The 17,901-nt window shown below is 35.2% G+C and overlaps 1 protein-coding gene across 2 annotated transcripts in view; it reads left to right on the top strand.

Annotated features, from left to right (window-relative positions):
* Nucleotides 1–17,901, top strand: part of CEP85L (centrosomal protein 85 like) — a 161,658-nt gene that overhangs the window by 98,302 nt on the left and 45,455 nt on the right. For both annotated transcript variants that reach the window (XM_039246031.1, XM_039246032.1), the window contains exon 5: nucleotides 3,631–3,748. In XM_039246031.1, coding sequence (XP_039101962.1) covers nucleotides 3,631–3,748 — 118 coding nt within the window. The remainder of the gene's footprint in view (nucleotides 1–3,630; nucleotides 3,749–17,901) is intronic.

The raw sequence follows: 17,901 nt of genomic DNA, 5'->3' as shown, positions 1-17,901 counted from the left end.
TCTCTTCAAATATTCTATTGCTTTCTCTTTATATTTTTACTAGGACTGCAAAATATCTGTGCTAGACTATTATCGCCATTTCTCATGTCTTTCTCTTTTATTAAGAAAAGGAGAGAAAAGGAAGGAAGCAAGGGAGGAAAGAGAATTAATTGTTTAACTTAAGAAGACCAGTAAAAGAATAGTAAACATAAAAGAGAACAAAGGAAATAATAAAAATAAGAGCAGAAATTAATCAAATAGATAAATCTATAGTTCTACTAATCAAGGAAAAAGAAAGACTCAAAATGTTAGTAATTAAAAATTATAAAGATTTTAAATCGGTGTTATAAACTTATATCAAAAAATCTGAACACATAAAAGAACATGAATAATTTTAAAGGAATACCAAAATTGACTTGAAAAGAAATGGAAAACTTGCATAAATCAATAATGTTCAAAAAATATAATCAGATGATATTAACTAGATATACTGAGGTGATTATTTCACAATATAAACACATTGATGTGTTATACTCATTTTTATACATTTGAAACTAATGTTATATGTCAATTATACTTCACTTAAAAAAAAGTATAATCGGCAATCATAAGTCTTCTAGATCTAGATAGTTTTAGAAATAAGATTTGCTAGTTTGTGTCTTTAAAGTTTTTGGGGTTATTTTTCCCATTGAAAGAAAGGGGGAAGGTGCCTGAATGGCTTAGTTGTTTAAGTATTGGACTTTTGATTTCGGCTCAGATCATGATCTCATGGTTCATGAGATCCAGCCCTGTGTTGGGCTATGCACTGATAGTAGAGCCAGCGTGGGATTCATAGTGTATCTCTCTCTCTCTCTTTCTCCTTCTCCCCAGCTTCCTCTCTCTCTGCCCCTTCCCCACTTGCCTGCTTTCTCTCTCTCAAAATAAATAAATTGTCTTCTTGTTTGTATTATTTTAGATGAGACATCTGCTGTCCTTTTTACCTTGTCTTTGTGAATGAATTTATCTTTTTTTCACAGCCTGCTTTTAAGATTTTTATCACTGATTTTAAGCCATTTGATTAAAATGTACCTTGGTTTAGTTTTCTTCATGTAATTTGTGCTTGAGGTTCACTGATATTCTTAGATTTGTGGATGTATAGTTCTCATTAACTCTGGAAACATTTTGGCCAGTTTTCTACAAATATTTTCCCTGCCTATACCCCCCTTTAGGGATTCTAATAATACATATATTTGACTCTTAAAGAAATCCCACAGCTCAGTGATGCTCAGGTCATGACCTTGTGGTTCATGGGTTCAAGCCCCACATCTGGGCTCTGCGCTGACAGTGGAGAGTCTGCTTGAGTTTGTCTCATTCTCTTTCTGCCTCTCTCCCATGCTCTCTCTCAAAATAAACAAATACACTTAAAAAATAAAAATATAGGTTATATTTTCCTGCTTTGCAGTTCCTGGTAATTTTTGATCAAGTTCCAGGCATTACAAATTTTAACATTTTTTGGATGTCACATGTTTTTGTATTCCTGAAACTTTGTTGTGGAGTCAGAATTGATCTTTGTTGAAAATTGCTGCTAAATGATGCCTTGTGAATTATGAAGTTTTCCACTGTGGCATTTGAAAACAAGCACACTTATAGGACCTGTGTAAGCCTCAGGCACTGTTCATTCTTATCTTTTTGGTTGACCACCACCCGCCATCCTCCCCCACATATGCACTTTAGGTAGTTCCTCATGTATTTATTCATTAGTACTCAACTAAATATTCAGGGTGACTGCACTGTGATCTCTGAATCCCTTGGTTTCTCCAGCATTCCAGCATTGTCTTTTCAGCTCAGAGAGAGGCTTCTTTCCCTGTATTGGGTGGGGCCTGCAGCAGTAGGCTCTGGCAGTCATAGAGCTCACCTCATTTGTTTGCCCATCTCCCAGAAGTCACTGTTCCTGATTAACTGATATTCAGTGTTTTGAGAGTCATTGTTCGCTGTATTTTGTTCTGTTTTGTAATTGTGTCAGGTAGAAAGGCACAGCTGGTGTCTGTTACTCTTTCTTGGCCAGAAAAGGAAGTTTAGTTTTCCTGGTAAAGCTTGAAATTCTTTCACAAGTGTCATGACTCTCCTATCTGTTTAGTATTTTTTTAACATTTATTTATTTTTGAGAGACAGAGTGTGAGCCGAGGTCAGGGGCCAGAGAGGGAGACACAGAATCCGAAGCAGGCTCCAGGCTCTGAGCTGTTAGCACAGAGTCTGAGGTGGGGCTCAAACCCACGAACAGCAAGATCATGACCTGAGCCAAAGTCGGTTGCTTAACCGACTGAGCCACTCAGGTGCCCCTATCTGTTTACTATTTGATGTTTTCTATTTGAATTTTCTTTAAAAATAGTATATCTAAAAAATTAAATGGCTCAGAGTAGAATAAGATCTCTGATTCAGTTTGAAACTTAAAACGTAACTTGCACCAAAAGTTACTTTGTGGGTAATTTTGGAAAATGCCAAGCTATTTGCTTACCCACATGCATCCTTACTTTTTCTTAAAATCCTTTCTTTCTCATAACTTTATGATGAGACTTGTTATTAAGGGGTTTTTGAAGATTATTAATAACACATATAAAGCTCTTAACATGATACTGGCTATGTAACAGCTTTCAAACACAGTTGACCCTGAACAACACAGGTTTGAACTACATAGGTCCACTTACATGTGGATTTTTTTTCGAGCAAATACAATACTGTAAATATATTTTCTGTTTCTTATGATTTTCTTAATAACAGTTCTCTAGCTTTATTATAAGAATATAGTATATAATACATAGAACATACAAATGTGTGTTAATCAACTGTTTACATTATTGGTAGGGCTTCCAGTCAACAGCAGGCTTTTAGTAGTTAACTTGTTGGGGAGTCAAATATTATATGCCAATTTTAACTGCATGACAGGGCAGGAAGGGTCAGTGCCTGTAACGCTCACATTGTTCAGGCATCAACTGTATATAAGGGTACATATTCACAAAAGTTAAATGACTTGATTAAAGTAAGCTATGAGTTGCTGAGGAAAGATTTGAACTTCCGTGTGTCTGCTTCCAACATGAAGTTATGTTAAAATGAAACGTCTGAGCTATCCAAAAATGCAGTTCTGTCACCAAGTGAGTTCTCCAGCTTTGGTGATGGTTATGTGTAGACTCTGTAACCTAGGATGTTGTTGAGAAGACGCAGGCATAGAACAGCAGTTAGGCTAGTTGATGTTAATGAAAATACCTTTCATCTCTGACAGTGAGAGTCTCAGTACTGTCAGGGGATATTTAAGTGTTAAACAGAATTTGAATGGATGAAAATAATGGGTTTTAAGGTAAAGGCATTCTAAACTGGGGACATAACATTTATTATATGAGGTGACAAGAAGAAAGGGAGCAAAACATGACTTTGTTATTACTAAGAAGATAGTCTACAAAACACTATATTTTATAAAATGCAAGAAGTCTTCTACAGTATAAATAAACCCTTTCTGTATTCTGCATAACCCATGGTATGGTGATATGTTTTTTTAAATTTTGCTATTATGAATGTTAAGGTTGATAATACTTTTAACTCTTACATGAAATCACTACTTTTAATGGTCTCTTAGAAAAGCCTGTTCTTTATAATGTCACCTCAATTTATGTTTTCCAGGCAGAAGCAGCAAATTAGCCACCTACACGAGAGGATAAGGGATAATGAATTACGGGCACAACATGCCATGTTAGGACACTATGTAAACTGTGAAGATTCTTACGTGGCTAGTTTGCAGGTAAGGTGTAGAGAATTTTGTAGTTGTTGTTTATTAATAAATCATGTGTTAATTATATGCTGACCTTGTAATATTTGGATGCTTTTTTAATTAATCACCGTTTATGTTTATATATATAGTAAAAGATGTCTAAGAATTATCTTCCAGATGTCAAGTTCACATCCCCTTCCCACACACATACAGGAATTACTGTTACCAGTTTATAGTGTATCCTTCTAGAGTTAGTATGTATCACTAGCAGATATAAATGGATTTTATTCCTCTATCTTCACAAAAAGTATCAAAATATATACATTATCCATTCAACTTGCTTTTTTTCCTTTATATTACATAAAATTATGTAAAATGCAGTGATTAAAAAAGCAGAGACAGACTCAGAAATACAGAGAACAAACTGATGGCTGCCTGGAAGAATGGGCAGAACAGGTGAAGGGGAGTGGGAGTTATAGGCTTCCAGCTATGGAATGAATAAGGCATGGGTGTTAAAAGGTAGTCATTGGTATTGTAATAGTGTTGTACGGTGACAGATGTGTAGCTACGCTTGTGGTGAGCACAGCATAACACATAGAGTTGTTGAATCACTATGTTGTACACCTGAAACTAAAGTAATGTGGGTCAGCTGTACTTCTGTTAAAAAAAATTCAGTGATCATTTCTATGTCATTACAATGACAGTATTCTTTTCCTTTGCTTTTACAACTGATTGGTTTCTCATTTTATGGAGATAGCATCATTTATTCATCTTGTCCCTACTAGTCAGAATTTGGGTTGTTTCTTGTTTGGGGCTACTGTAAATAATGTTGTGAAGAATAACTTTTTAGACACTGTTTGGCTCTTGTGAGTATTTTTTAACTTAAATTCTCTGAAATGAAATTTATAGGTGTTTATAAGAGCTGGTAATTTTTATTGATATTGTCAAATTGCTATTGTATTAACATAGTGTGAAATTTTTGCCCTTCTAGTGGATTTGTATAAAGGATGGGGTAGTGGAGTTATCTCCATGGTTTAAAAAAAAGTTAGAATTATGTTAAAATACATAATTTCTACTATCATAGGAACATAACATCATAGAATATAATATCTACCATCATAACCATTTTTTTCACCCTAACCATTTTTTAAGTACACAGTTCAGTAGTGTCAAATACATTTATGATATTTTGTAACCATCACCACCATCCATTTCCATACCTCTTAACATCTTATAAAACTGAAACTTTGTACCCATTAAACAATAACTCTGGATTTGCCTCCCCAACCCCTGACAACTACTGTTCTACTTTCTGTCTCTGTGATTTTGATGACTCTAATTATCTTAGGCAAAATAAATCATACAGTATTTGTCTTTTTTGACTGGCTTATTGCACTTAGCATAGTTTCCTCAGGGTTCATTGATACCCTAGCATGTGTCAGAATTTCCTTCCTTTTAAATGCTGAACAATATTCCATCATTTGTATATCACATTTTATTTTATCTGCTTATTTTTCTTTAGCTTTTCTCTTTCTTTTCTTTTCTTTTCTTTTCTTTTCTTTTCTTTTCTTTTCTTTTCTTTTCTTTTCTTTTCTTGTTTTAGGTCTTATGTTTAGGTCTTTGACCTACTGTGAGTAATTTTTGTATGTGGTATTAGGTAAAGGTTCAGCTTCATTCTTTGCATGAGGATAATCCTGTTTTCCCAGCACAATAAACAATTCCATCATTTGTATATCACATTTTATTTTACCCACTCATCTGTTGACAGGCATTTTGTTTGCTTCCACATATTAGCTCTAGTGAGTATTACTGCCATGAACATTTTTATATTTATTTGAACATGGTTATATAAATATCTCTTAAAGACCCTGCCTCAAAGTCCTTTTGAGTATATACCCAGAAGTAGAATTGCTGGATCATATAGTAATTCTATTTTTAAGGTTTTGAGGAGGCATCATACTGTTTTCCATAGTGACTATACCATTTTGCATTTCCACCAATAGTACACAGTGTTCCAGTTTGTCCACATGGTCACCAACGCTTGTTATTTTTTGTTTTCTTTTTTGATAGAAGCCATCTCAATGAATATGAAGTGATATCTCATTGTAGTTTTGATATGCATTTTCTTAAAGATTAGTGGTGCGAGCATCTTTTTATGGCTTACTAGCTCTTTGTAAATGTAAATGTTTATTTTTGAGAGGGAGGGAGGGAGGGGTAGGGTGAAGGGGGAAGAGAGAAAAATCCTAAGCTCTGTTGGCAATGTCTTCTCATGCACAACATTTTTTTGTATTTTTTTTTTAATGTTTATTTTTGAGAGAGAGAGAAAGAGAGACAGCATGAGCAGGGGAGGGGCAGAGAGAAGGAGACACAGAATCTGAAGCAGGTTCCCAATGCAGGGCTTGAACACATGGACTGTGAGATTATGACCTGAGCCAAAGTCAGACAGATGCTTAACCAGCTGAGCCACCCAGGTGTCCCAATGCACAAATTTTTTATTTTTAAGTCCAGTTTGACTACTTTTTCTTTTATTGCCTATGCCTTTGGTGTCATATCAAAAAATATTACAAAATTCATTGTCTTGAAGCTTTTGCCACATGTTTCCTTTTAGGAGTTTTATAGTTTCAGGTCTTATGTTTAGGTCTTTGACCTACTGTGAGTAATTTTTGTATATGGTATTAGGTAAAGGTTCAACTTCATTCTTTGCATGAGGATAATCCTGTTTTCCCAGCACAATTTGTTGAAAAGACTCTTTCGCCATTGAATGGTCTTGGCACCTGGTCCAAAAATCATTTGACCATGTATGCCAGGGTTAATTTTTAGGCTCTATATTTTATTCCATTGGTCTCTGTATATCTTTCATTATCCACATATTATTCCTAACAGTGCCACACTGTTTTGATTACTGTGGCTTTTTATTAAGTTTTGAAATCTGGTAATGTGAGTCCCCTAGGTTTTTTTTCTTTTTAAGATTCTTTAGGCTTTTTGTGGTTCCTTGAGATTCTTTATGAACTTTAGGGTAGGTTTTTCTATTTTGCAAAATAATGTGATTTTGATAGGGATTGCACTGAATCTGTAGATCATTAGATCACTTTGAGTAGTATTAACATCTTAACAATGTTAAGTTTTCTAATCCATGAACATGAAATGTATTTCCTTTTGTTTATGTTTTCTTCAATTTCTTTCACAAGTGTTTTTTAGTTTTTATTATATAAGTCTTTTACAAACCTCCTTGGTTAATTTCTAGGTATTCTTTTGGATACTGTTGTAAATAGGATTGTTTTCATAATTTCCTTTTCAGATTGTTCATTGTTAATGCATCATAGAAATGCAACAGATTTTTGTGTGTTGACTTTGTATCCTAATACATTGCTAAATTTACTCATTAGTTATAACAAGTTTTTTGGTGGAATTTTTAGGATTTTATACACATAAGATTATATCATCTGTGAACAGAGATAGTTTTTACCTCTTCCTTTCCAATATGGATGCCTTGTATTTCTTTTCCTTGCCTAATTCCTCTGGCTGTAACTTCCAGTATTCTGTTGAATAGAAGTAGTGAAGGAATCCTTGTCTTTTTCCTGATCTTAGAGGAAAAGCTTTCAGTCTTTCACCATTGAATATGTTTGCTATCAGTTTTTACTGTATAGCTTTTATTATGTTAAGATAGTTTTCTTCCAATAGTTGAAGTTCATTCCTAGTTTTTTTGTGTTTTAATCTTGAAAGATACTGAATTTTGTCTTGTGCTTTTTCGGCATCAGTTGAGATGATTATGGGTTTTTTCCTTTATTCTGTTAATGTAGTGTATTACATTGATCAGTTTTCGTATACAGAGCCATGCTTGCATTCCAGGAATAAATTCTACATGGTCATAGATTATAATCCTTTTAAAATACTATTGCATTCAGTTCGTCACTATCATGTTGAGGATTTTTGCATCAAAGATACTGGCCTTTAGTTTTCTTGTAGTGTCTGTCTGGCTTTGGTATCAAATAATGCTGACTTCATAGAATGACTTAGGAAGGGTAGTTTCTTCTCTTTAAGTGTTTGGAAAAGTTTGAAAGGGATTGGTGTTAGGTGTGTTTTTTTTGTTTTGTTTTGTTTTTTGTTTTTTATTTAACGTGTTTGGTAGAATTTGCCAGTGAAGCCATCAGGTCCAGGGCAAGGGCTTTTTTGAAGCAGAGAGTTTTGATTAGTGATTCAATCTCTTATTGATGGGTCTGCTCAGATTTTCTGTTAATTCATGATTTAGTCTTGATAGGTTTTATGTTTTTAAGAATTTATCCATTGCTTTTGTTTATCCAATTTTTTGGCATACATTTAATCACAGTGCTCTTTTATAATCCTTTTTATTTCTGCAGAATAGATATTGATGTCCCCATTTTCATTTTTTTTTTTTTTTACAAATAGTTTATTGTCAGATTAGTTTCCACATAACACTCAGTGCTCATCCCCACAAGTGCCCTCCTTCATGCCCATTCCCCCCTCCCCCCCACATCCATCAGTCCTCAGTTTTTGTCAGCATTCAAGAGTCTCTCATGGTTTGCCTCTCTCCCTTTCCCCCACCATTTCCGCCCTTCTTCTCCCCCTTGTTCCTCCGTCAAGTTCCTCCTAATCCTCCTATACGTGCAAACATATGATATTTTTCCTTCTCTGCCTGACTTATTTCGCTCAGCATAACCCCCTCAAGGTCCATCCATGTTGCTGCACATGGCCAGATTTCATTCTTTCTCATTTCTGATATTAGTAATTTGAGCCTTCTTTTTCCTTGATTCATCTAGATGAAGATTTGTCAGTTTTGTTGTTGTTTTTTCAGAGAACCAGATTTTGGTTTCATTAATTTTCTCTATTTTTATTTTCTCTATTTCATTTATCTCTGTTTTAATCCTTATTATTTCATTCCTTCTGATAGTTTTGGATTTAGTATATTCTCCATTTTCTCATCCCTTAGGTTGTTAAGTTAGGTTGTTGATTTAAGATCTTTCTTGTTTTCTTCATATGGTTTTAATGTTTTTCTCCTGAGTGATGTTGAATTTCTTTTTATATATCTAATGCCCCATTTATATTTCTATGAAATGTCATTTCATATCCTTTGCTTGTTTTTGTTAGGTATTGGTTTTTTTGCTTATTGATTTTACAAGCCCTTTACATATAAAAATTAGCTTTTTGTCTTATAATTTGATATGAAAATATATTTTCTGAATTTGTCACAATATTTTCTATTTATATTGTTTTATTTCTTTTCCCTGTTTCTATTATTTTCTATCATGAATTCTCTATAATTCTAATGAGCATTTTACAGACAAGTTCCATCTTCACTAATGGATCCATTTAACAGAACAGTTGTGAGACATCTACTGTGTTAAATTATGAGGCCACAAAGGTAAAAAATAGTTCCTACCTTGATGAATCTGAAGCTACAGAGGAAGAAACTATATAGGTAAACATGTTTACCCACTCCTTTAAAATATGTGTTCACTATGGTTAAAGCAATGTGTAGGTGCACGGAATAGAAATGTTAATGAAGTTAATTTTGCCATTGAGAGTACAGCCTAACTGGAACATAGACAAAAGGTCTATAAGACCTTATAACAAAATTTATATGGCTGAAGGGTGACTTTGCCCAATTACTACTTTTTTTTTTTTTAATACAAATAGTTTATTGTCAAATTAGTTTCTACATAACACTCAGTGCTCATCCCCAAAGTGCCCTCCTCCATGCCCATCCCCCCCTCCCCCCCACACCCATCAGTCCTCAGTTTTTGTCAGCATTCAAGAGTCTCTCATGGTTTGCCTCTCTCCCTTTCCCCCACCATTTCCCCCCTTCTTCTCCCCCTTGTTCCTCCGTCAAGTTCCTCCTAATCCTCCTATACGTGCAAACATATGATATTTGTCCTTCTCTGCCTGACTTATTTCGCTCAGCATAACCCCCTCAAGGTCCATCCATGTTGCTACACATGGCCAGATTTCATTGTTTCTCATTGCCATGTAGTATTCCATGGTATAGATAAACCACATCTTCTTGATCCATTCATCGGTTGATGGACACTTAGGCTCTTTCCATGTTTTAGCTATTGTGGAGAGTGCTGCTATGAACATTGGGGTACATGTGCTCCTATGCCTCAGCATTTCTGTATCCCTTGGGTAAATGCCTAGCAGTGCTATTGCTGGGTCATAGGGGAGTTCTATTGTTAGTTTCCTGAGGAACCTCCACACTGTTTTCCAGAGGGCCCAATTACTACTTTTTTAAAAGAATTTGTCTTAAGAATTGTATGTTTTTGGGGCTTCTGGGTGGGTCAGTCGGTTAAGCGTCTGACTGCGGCTCAGGTCATCATCTCGCGGTTCATACGTTCGAGCCCTGCGTCGGGCTCTGTGCTGACAGCTAGCTCAGAGCCTGGAGTCTGTTTCAGATTCTGTGTCCCCCCCTCTCTCTGACCCTCCCCTGCTCATGCTGTCTCTGTGTCTGTCTCTCTCTCAGAAATAAATAAAACATTTAAAAAAAATTAAGAAAAAAGAATTGTATGTTTTTCTGTGTCAACTTTATGATTGCCTTATTTCCCGAAGCATATAAACTATTGGCATTTTTATTAGGGTCAAAAGTGAGGATTCATAACTTTATAGAGATATATATACTTCTATTAATGGAATTTTTTTTATCTTCCTAATTAAGGTCTTTATTTCTGGAATTAAATCATTTTAAGTGGGATTTTGTTTTCTTCCATTATATTTTCAAACTTGTTTATATATTTTAAAGGAACTGGTATATTAACATCAGGAAATACTGAAGACCAGCTAATGGTCAGACTTACATGAGACAGAAGCATTTTATAGATTCCAGCTTGTTTACCATACTTTAGTTACTAATGCATCAGAATACCTCATTGCAATGCAGTCTTATCTGTTCTACCCCATGATAGTAAGGCTCTATGGAACTGAGATTAATAGTGTACAGTTATTTTAAAGGGGTATTTCTGTACTGCGTAAGTAGTATAATTTGTTCTGAAAACAGTTCTGTAGAACCATGCAGTTTTTCCTTGTAATTTTATTATTCTGAAGAAAGGGTTAGCTTGAATTACACAATTATATTACCAAAGGCATGTGTATCGTAGTATGCATCTGAAAGCTGAAGAAAACGTTTTTGACACAGTATCAGGCCAGTAGAGGGCTCTCCAAGTCAGTCTACAAGGACGTATAGATATAGCTGGAGGGATATAGAAATGGGGTTGCTACAAATATTAGAAGGATTTAAAATTATGTGGGGAATTAAAATATTATTGAGAAATTAGACTTCAAAAGATAAGGGAAATTAATAAAAGGGAATCAGGGAAAACCAAAAGTACTAAATGGATGTCATAAATATAGGACATGAATTTCTCTTTATTAGATAGATATATGGAGCTAATAAATGGCAAGGGTTTAAAAGAAACATAATAATAAAAAAATTTCTTAGCAAATAAAATTTTTTGGTGTTTGAACAGTGCTTTTCTTCTTAGTTTTTTATTGATTAATTTGACACACAATGTAGAAGTTTAAGGTGTACAGCACACTATTTTGACACACATATATTATGTTTGCTAAAATAGCAATATTTTTACCTTACATAATTGTGGTACATCTTATTGTCTATATTCATTACACTTTGCATTAAATTTCTATGGCTTATTTACTATTCCTTAGTACCCTTATACAAGTTTATACGCTATTACTCAAATTTCTACCCCCCCCCCCCCCACCCAATCCTCTGGTAACCACCATTTTCTCTCTGTTTTTCACAGGTTTAACTTTTTGTAGATTCTATGTATAAGTAATATCATATAGCACTTAATATTTCTCCTTCTGACTTATATTGCTGAGCATAATGTGCTTAAGGTCCATTCATGTCATTATAAATGATAGGATATCTTCCTTTCTCATGGCTGGATAATATTCCACCGTGTACATGTACCACATCTTTTTTATCAATTGATAGACTTTTGGGTTGTTTCCATATCTGAGCCATTATGAATAATGCTGTGATAAACATGGGAGGGTATATATTTGTCAGAATCCTGTTTGCATTTCCTTTGGGAATATACCCAGAAATGGGATGGCTAGACTACATTGTAGATCTGTTTTATTGCTCTATAGTGGCTGTACCAATTAACCTCCCCACCAGTCTTGTGTAAGAGTTCTTTTTTTACCACATCCTCACTTGCATCTGCTATTTCTTGTCTTCTTGATGATAATCATTCTAACAGGTGTAACATGGTATCTCACCATGGTTTTGATTTGCATTTTCCTGATGATTAATGAAGTGGAGAATTCTCCCATGTGTCTGTTGGTCATTGTGATGCCCTCTTTGAAAAAAATGTCTATTTAGTTCTTTTGCCCATTTTTAATTGGATTGTTTATTTTTTTATTATCAAATTGACTTGTGTTCTTTTTATATTATGGATATTAATCCTTTTCTGATAGTTTTCTGAAATATTTTTTTATTCTATAGATTTTCTTTTCATTTTGTTAAGTATTAGATCTTCTACTATGCAGAAGCATTGAGTTTGAAGTAGTTCCATTTGATTTTTGCTTTTGTTGTTTGTGCTTTTGGCATCATGTCCAAAAAGCAAGTCATTGTTGAGACCAATATTGATGAATTTTCCCCCTATGTTTCATTCTAGTTTTATGGTAAGAGATTTTTTGTTTCAGTCTTTTATACATTTTAAGTTAGTTCTTGTGAGTAGTGTGAGATAGGGGCTCGATTTCATTGTTTTGCATGTGCTTGTACAGTTTTCTCCCCAGCATGTGTCAAAGAGACTGTCCTTTCCCCCTAGTGTATTCTTGGTTCTCTTGTCAAGTATCAGTTGACTATATATGTTAGGAGTTAATTCTGGGCTCTGCATTCCATTCCATTGATTGATATGTCTTTTTTGTACCAGTATCTTACTGCTTTTATTACTATGGCTTTTTAGTATAGTTTGAAATCCAGAAGCATTATACCTCTGACTTTAATCCCCGCCCCCACCCACCCCCAGGATTGCTTTGGCTATTTGGGGTCTTTTGTGGTTCCACACAGATTTTAGAGTTATTTCTTCAATTTTTGTGAAGAATAGCAAAGGAATTTTTATCTTGGCTATATGAACAGTGTTATTTTTTATACATAGCATTTTATATATGCACAATTTTGGGCACATAGCTTGTTCATCCTAATTCCATAGCACATTAAACAAAGAAAAATATACTTTTCATATTCTATATATTCTAGGTTAAAGAAAAAGTAAATTTATGACATAAAATAACATTCTTTTATGAATTTTTAGATGTGAAACATATTTTTGGGAAATAAATCTATTTGACTATTAAAAACTTTGAACGGCCTTACGATCAAGATGATTTGAGAGTTAAACACCAGCAAATCTCATAGGTGTAAAATGAGAACTATGTCTTTATCCTAAAATTTACACTTCCTGGGTTATTTTAGTAGTAAAATAGCTGGAAGGGAAGAGTGATTTATCTTCATAATACCTTATACCAAAATTTTAACCTGTGGTTAACAGGCCTTCTTAGGGGGCAAAAAAATATGAAGGATCCCTTTTACCTTTTGATAAAAACTGAAGAAGAGATGTCTTCTTTTAATATAGATATGAACCTTGGAAAAGACCAACCAAATAATATTTAATTACACTTCACTGGTGCGTTGTTTCTTGTTTTCTTTCCATTTTATCTTTTTTCTATTTCATTTTTCTTCAGCTTTTTTTTTTCTACTACCAGATTTTGTGGTTTTAATGAGCATTTTATGAGTCCCACCTTTACAAATGAGCTCATTCAACAAAACATAAACATCAAATGTGTTAAATGCTGGAGCTGCAAAAGTGAAGGATACTTTCTGTATTCATGACCTTGAATCCCACAGAGAGATACTATATCAAAAAACATGTTTACTGTGGTTAAGGCACCATGTAGGCTCTAGTAATATAAATGTGAATGAAGTTGGTGTTTTCATCAGAGTGTCCAATCTAGTAAGGAAGACAGATAAACAAGAGATAAATTGCAGTCAGTTGGAGGCGCCCAAATGGTATATATATGAAGTACTATGGGAATCCCTACTAAGAATATATATATAAACCAGCCTTGCAGAGGTAGGCTCAAGATTCTGTCGGGATATCTGACCTGAGAACCTTATGAAGTAAAAGAATTTAGGCAGTTTAAGGAAATGGAGGAGTAGTGCTTCAGGCATGATATATGGTGTGTGAAGAGGCCCAAAGACAAGAGAGGAGATCATGCATTTGGAAAACTACACATTATTCTGTATGGATGAAGTGCAAAATGAGAGAAGGGTAGTGGTAAGAGGTGTGCTTCAAGAGGTAAGACAGGGGTAAAGTTGTATCAGGGGTTCAAAAAGTTAGGGAACCATTTGTCCCTGTTTTAGGTACAGTTCCAGTTAATGCATGTACTTTCATAATGTACATATGTACTTTCATAATGTTTAAGAGCACCCTCTTCCATTCTCCCAAATATCCTAGTTTGGTCACCCCAGGGGCATAGGAGAGACTGGTTTAAGATGGGAGGTATTGGGGCAGAAACCAGCCAGGAGGCTATATGAGTAGTCCAAAGGTTAAATGGACATCTTAATTTAACAGCAATGTTGGTTAGGACAAAAGGAAGAGCATTTATTAAACATCTGTGTGACCAAGTATGGGCTTGATTTGATGACTTTAATGTGGTGAGAGAAGTCATTGCCTAGTTTCAGATGGGTGAAATTGATTGGCTTATATTGCCAAAGACCAGGATAGAGACAACTACATCAGGAGTAAGTTCTATTGGAGGAGAAAAATAATGAGTTATGCTTATATATTGTATTGTAAATTTGGGACTGAGATGAAGAATGAGGCTGATATTCATAGGTAGGTCTAAGGGAGAGATTAGAAATATAGGACTCGTCAGTCCACCTGGGTGATGGTTGAAGCTTGGCATGATCACAAGTTCCAGGGAGTGAAGAAAATGAGACCCATAGGTAAAGACAGGGAACAGCAGTATTTTAGAAGGCAGTAGAAGAGCATGGTGGAGGGGCATGGTGTGGGGCGGGGGGTTGTGTATCATTATAGAAATGAAAGGAAGACAGGCTTTCTTCACAGGCTCAGTGGTTGTAGGACACTCAGCCTGCAAAAGCAATTTAAAGGCTTAAAGCAGTTCTGGCTTCAGGCTTTTCTCTTTCTGTCTGCTCAGTTTCATCTAGAAGTTCTACAGTTTGTCTTGTTATGACACAAATTTCTGTAGTACAGATTGGTGCACACACGAATGGTAGAATGATGTCAGTATAGTTTTCAAGTCTTACTGGTTCATATGTAGTTTTTGTTTTGTTTTCCAGGCAAGGGGAATTAGAATAGTGTGAGTAAAATTAGAATCGTCAACAGGCTGCAGAACAGGCTGCATTGGCAGCAGAAGCCTCTTCAAGCTTCATTTTCAGAAAGTTGTACTGTACTGCCTTGAGAAATGCACTCCTTCCTTCAGTAGCTTCAGTTCCTGGCAGGTTGTGTTGCCTTTTACCCACCTGAATGTAGTCCCCATATGGCAGAGTTGTACCTCTATCATCTTTAATCAAAGTGACACCAGCGTTTTGACCGTTTGTGTGCATGTGGTCATTTAGTATTAACTGTGACTGCCTGCCCAAGATGTTCAGCTCTTCTCCCTAGTTACTGTTTTGATTAGTAATCTGGTTTAAGTTGCATAGTCTTTGAGTGGACTGTTACTTTTCCTTTAAGCTCTACTATTTTTAGTGCTTGCTCTTTGAGTGGTTTTCAAGGAATATTTCATTGTACTAGAGACACCTGTATTAAGTTTTTTGTAAAACTAATAAATTTTATATTTGAGAACAGTTTTAGGTTCACAGCAAAATTGAGCAGAATGTACAAAGTTCTCATATATCCTATGCCCCCATATACCTACCTGCGAGTTTCTCCACTGTTGGCATCCTCTGTCACAGGATATCTTTGTTACAGTTGAACCTATATTGACCCATTGTTATCACCCACAGGCCATAGTTTCCATTGAGGTTCACACGTGGTGTTATAATTCTGTGAATTTGGACAAATGTATAATGACCTGTATCCATTATTGTAGTATCATACAGAATAGTTTCATTGCCCTAAAACTCTGTGCTCTGCCTGTTCATTCCCACCTCTCCTTTAGCTTCTGGCAACAGCCAGTCTTTTTCCTGCCTCCATAGTTTTGCCTCTTTCAGAATGTGATATAGTTGGAATCACACAGCATATCACCTTTCAGGTTGGCTTCTTTCACTTTATAATACACATTTAAATTTCCTCTATGTTTTTTTTTTGGGGGGGGGGGGAGAGACAGTGCAGGCATGCATGGACATGAGTAAGCAAGGTGGGGGCAGGGCAGAGAGAGAGAGAGAGAGAGAGAGAGAGAGAGAGAGAGAATCCCAAGCAGCCCCAGGCTCAGCATGGAGCCTGTGGTGCGAGGCTTGATTCCACAACCCTGGCATTATGTCCTGAACCAAATTCAAGAATCAGATTCTCAACCACTGAACCACCCAGGTGCCCCATCGTCATATTGATAGCTTATTTCTTTTTAGTGCTGAATAATACTCCATTGTCTATATGTACCATAGTTTATTTATCCACTCACCCACTGAAGCAAATTTCAGTTATTTCTAAGTTTTGGCAGATATGAATAAAGCTGCTATAAACTTTCATGTGAAGCTTTTTGTGTAGCATATTTTCTGTTCATTTGGGTAAATACCAAGGAACACAATTGCTGGATCATATGGTAAGAGTATGTTTAGTTTAAGTAGTTGCCAAAATGTCTTTCAAAGTGGCTGAATTACTTTGCATTCCCTCCAATAATGAACAAAAGTTTCTGTTGCATATCCTCACCAGCATTTCGTGTGCAGAGTTCTGGATTTTGGCCATTGTAACAAGTATATAGTGGTAGGTAGCTCATTGTTGTTTTAATTTGCAATACCCTAAACACATTTGATGTTGAAAATCTTTTCATATGTTTATTTGTCCTCTGCATATTTTCTTCAGTGAGGTATCTGTTTGTTCATGTCATTCCCCCATTTAAAAAATTTGTATTGTTTTTTATTGTTTAGTTTTAGGAGTTCTTTGTATAGTTTGGATACAAATCCTTTATCAGATGTGTCTTTTGCAAATAGTTTCTGCCAGTATGTGGCTTATCTTCTTATCTTCTTGAGAATATCTTCTGCAGAGCAGAAATTTGTAATGAAATCCAGCTTATCATTTTTTCTTTTTCTTAAGCACTTTTAAAAAATGATTGTTTTGAGCTAGAGGGCAAGAGTACAAGCAGGGGAGGGGCAGAGAGAGAATCCAGGCAGGCTCCATGCTGTCGACACAGAGCCCAATGCGGGACTAAACCTGAGTCAAAATCAAGAGTTGGATGCTTAACCGACTAACCACCCAGGTGCCCCCCTTTGTTTCTTTTATGGATCTTACCTCTTTGGTATTGTATCTAAAAGTTATTGTCATATTCAAAGTCATCTAAGTTTTTTCCTATGTTATCTTCTAGGGGTTTTATAGTTTTGCATTTTCCATTTAGGTCTGTAGTCCATGGTAAGCTAATTTTTGTGAAGATGTAAAGCCTGTGTCTAGATTCATTTTCAGATTACATGAAGATGTCCCATTGTTGCAGCATTATTTGTTGAAAAGACTTCTTTGCTCCATTGTACTGCTTTCATTCCTTTTCAAACCCATCTGGGCCTGGTGCTTTCTCTTTTAGAAGGCTATTAATTATTGATTCCATTTCTTTAATAGGCCTATTCAGATTATTTATTTCTTGTATGAGTTTTGACAGGTGTGGTTTTTAAGAAATTAGTCTGTTTCATCTATGTCATCAGATTTATAGGCATAAAGTTGTTCATAATACTCCTTTATTATATTTTTTAATGTCCATGGGATCTGTAGTGATGTTTGCCTTTAAAATCTGATATTAGTAAATTTATATCTTTTCTTTTTTCTTAGTTAGCCTGACCTAGAAGGTTACTGATTTTATAGATCTTCTCCAGAACAAGTTTTGTTTTTGTTGACTTTCTGTATTGATTTCTTGTTTTCAGTTTCATTGATTTATGTTCTAATTTTTATTCTTGTACCTACTTTGAATTTGATTTATTTTTCTGTGTCTAGTTTCTAAGGTGGAAGCTAGATAATTGATTTTAAATCTTTCTTGTTTTCTAA

Source organism: Hyaena hyaena, unplaced genomic scaffold, assembly GCF_003009895.1.
Source record: "Hyaena hyaena isolate Hyena2069 unplaced genomic scaffold, ASM300989v1 scaffold_279, whole genome shotgun sequence".
Lineage (NCBI taxonomy): Eukaryota > Metazoa > Chordata > Mammalia > Carnivora > Hyaenidae > Hyaena > Hyaena hyaena.
Note: the sequence above shows the minus strand (reverse complement) of the source record. Positions and strands in the feature narration are given on the sequence as shown.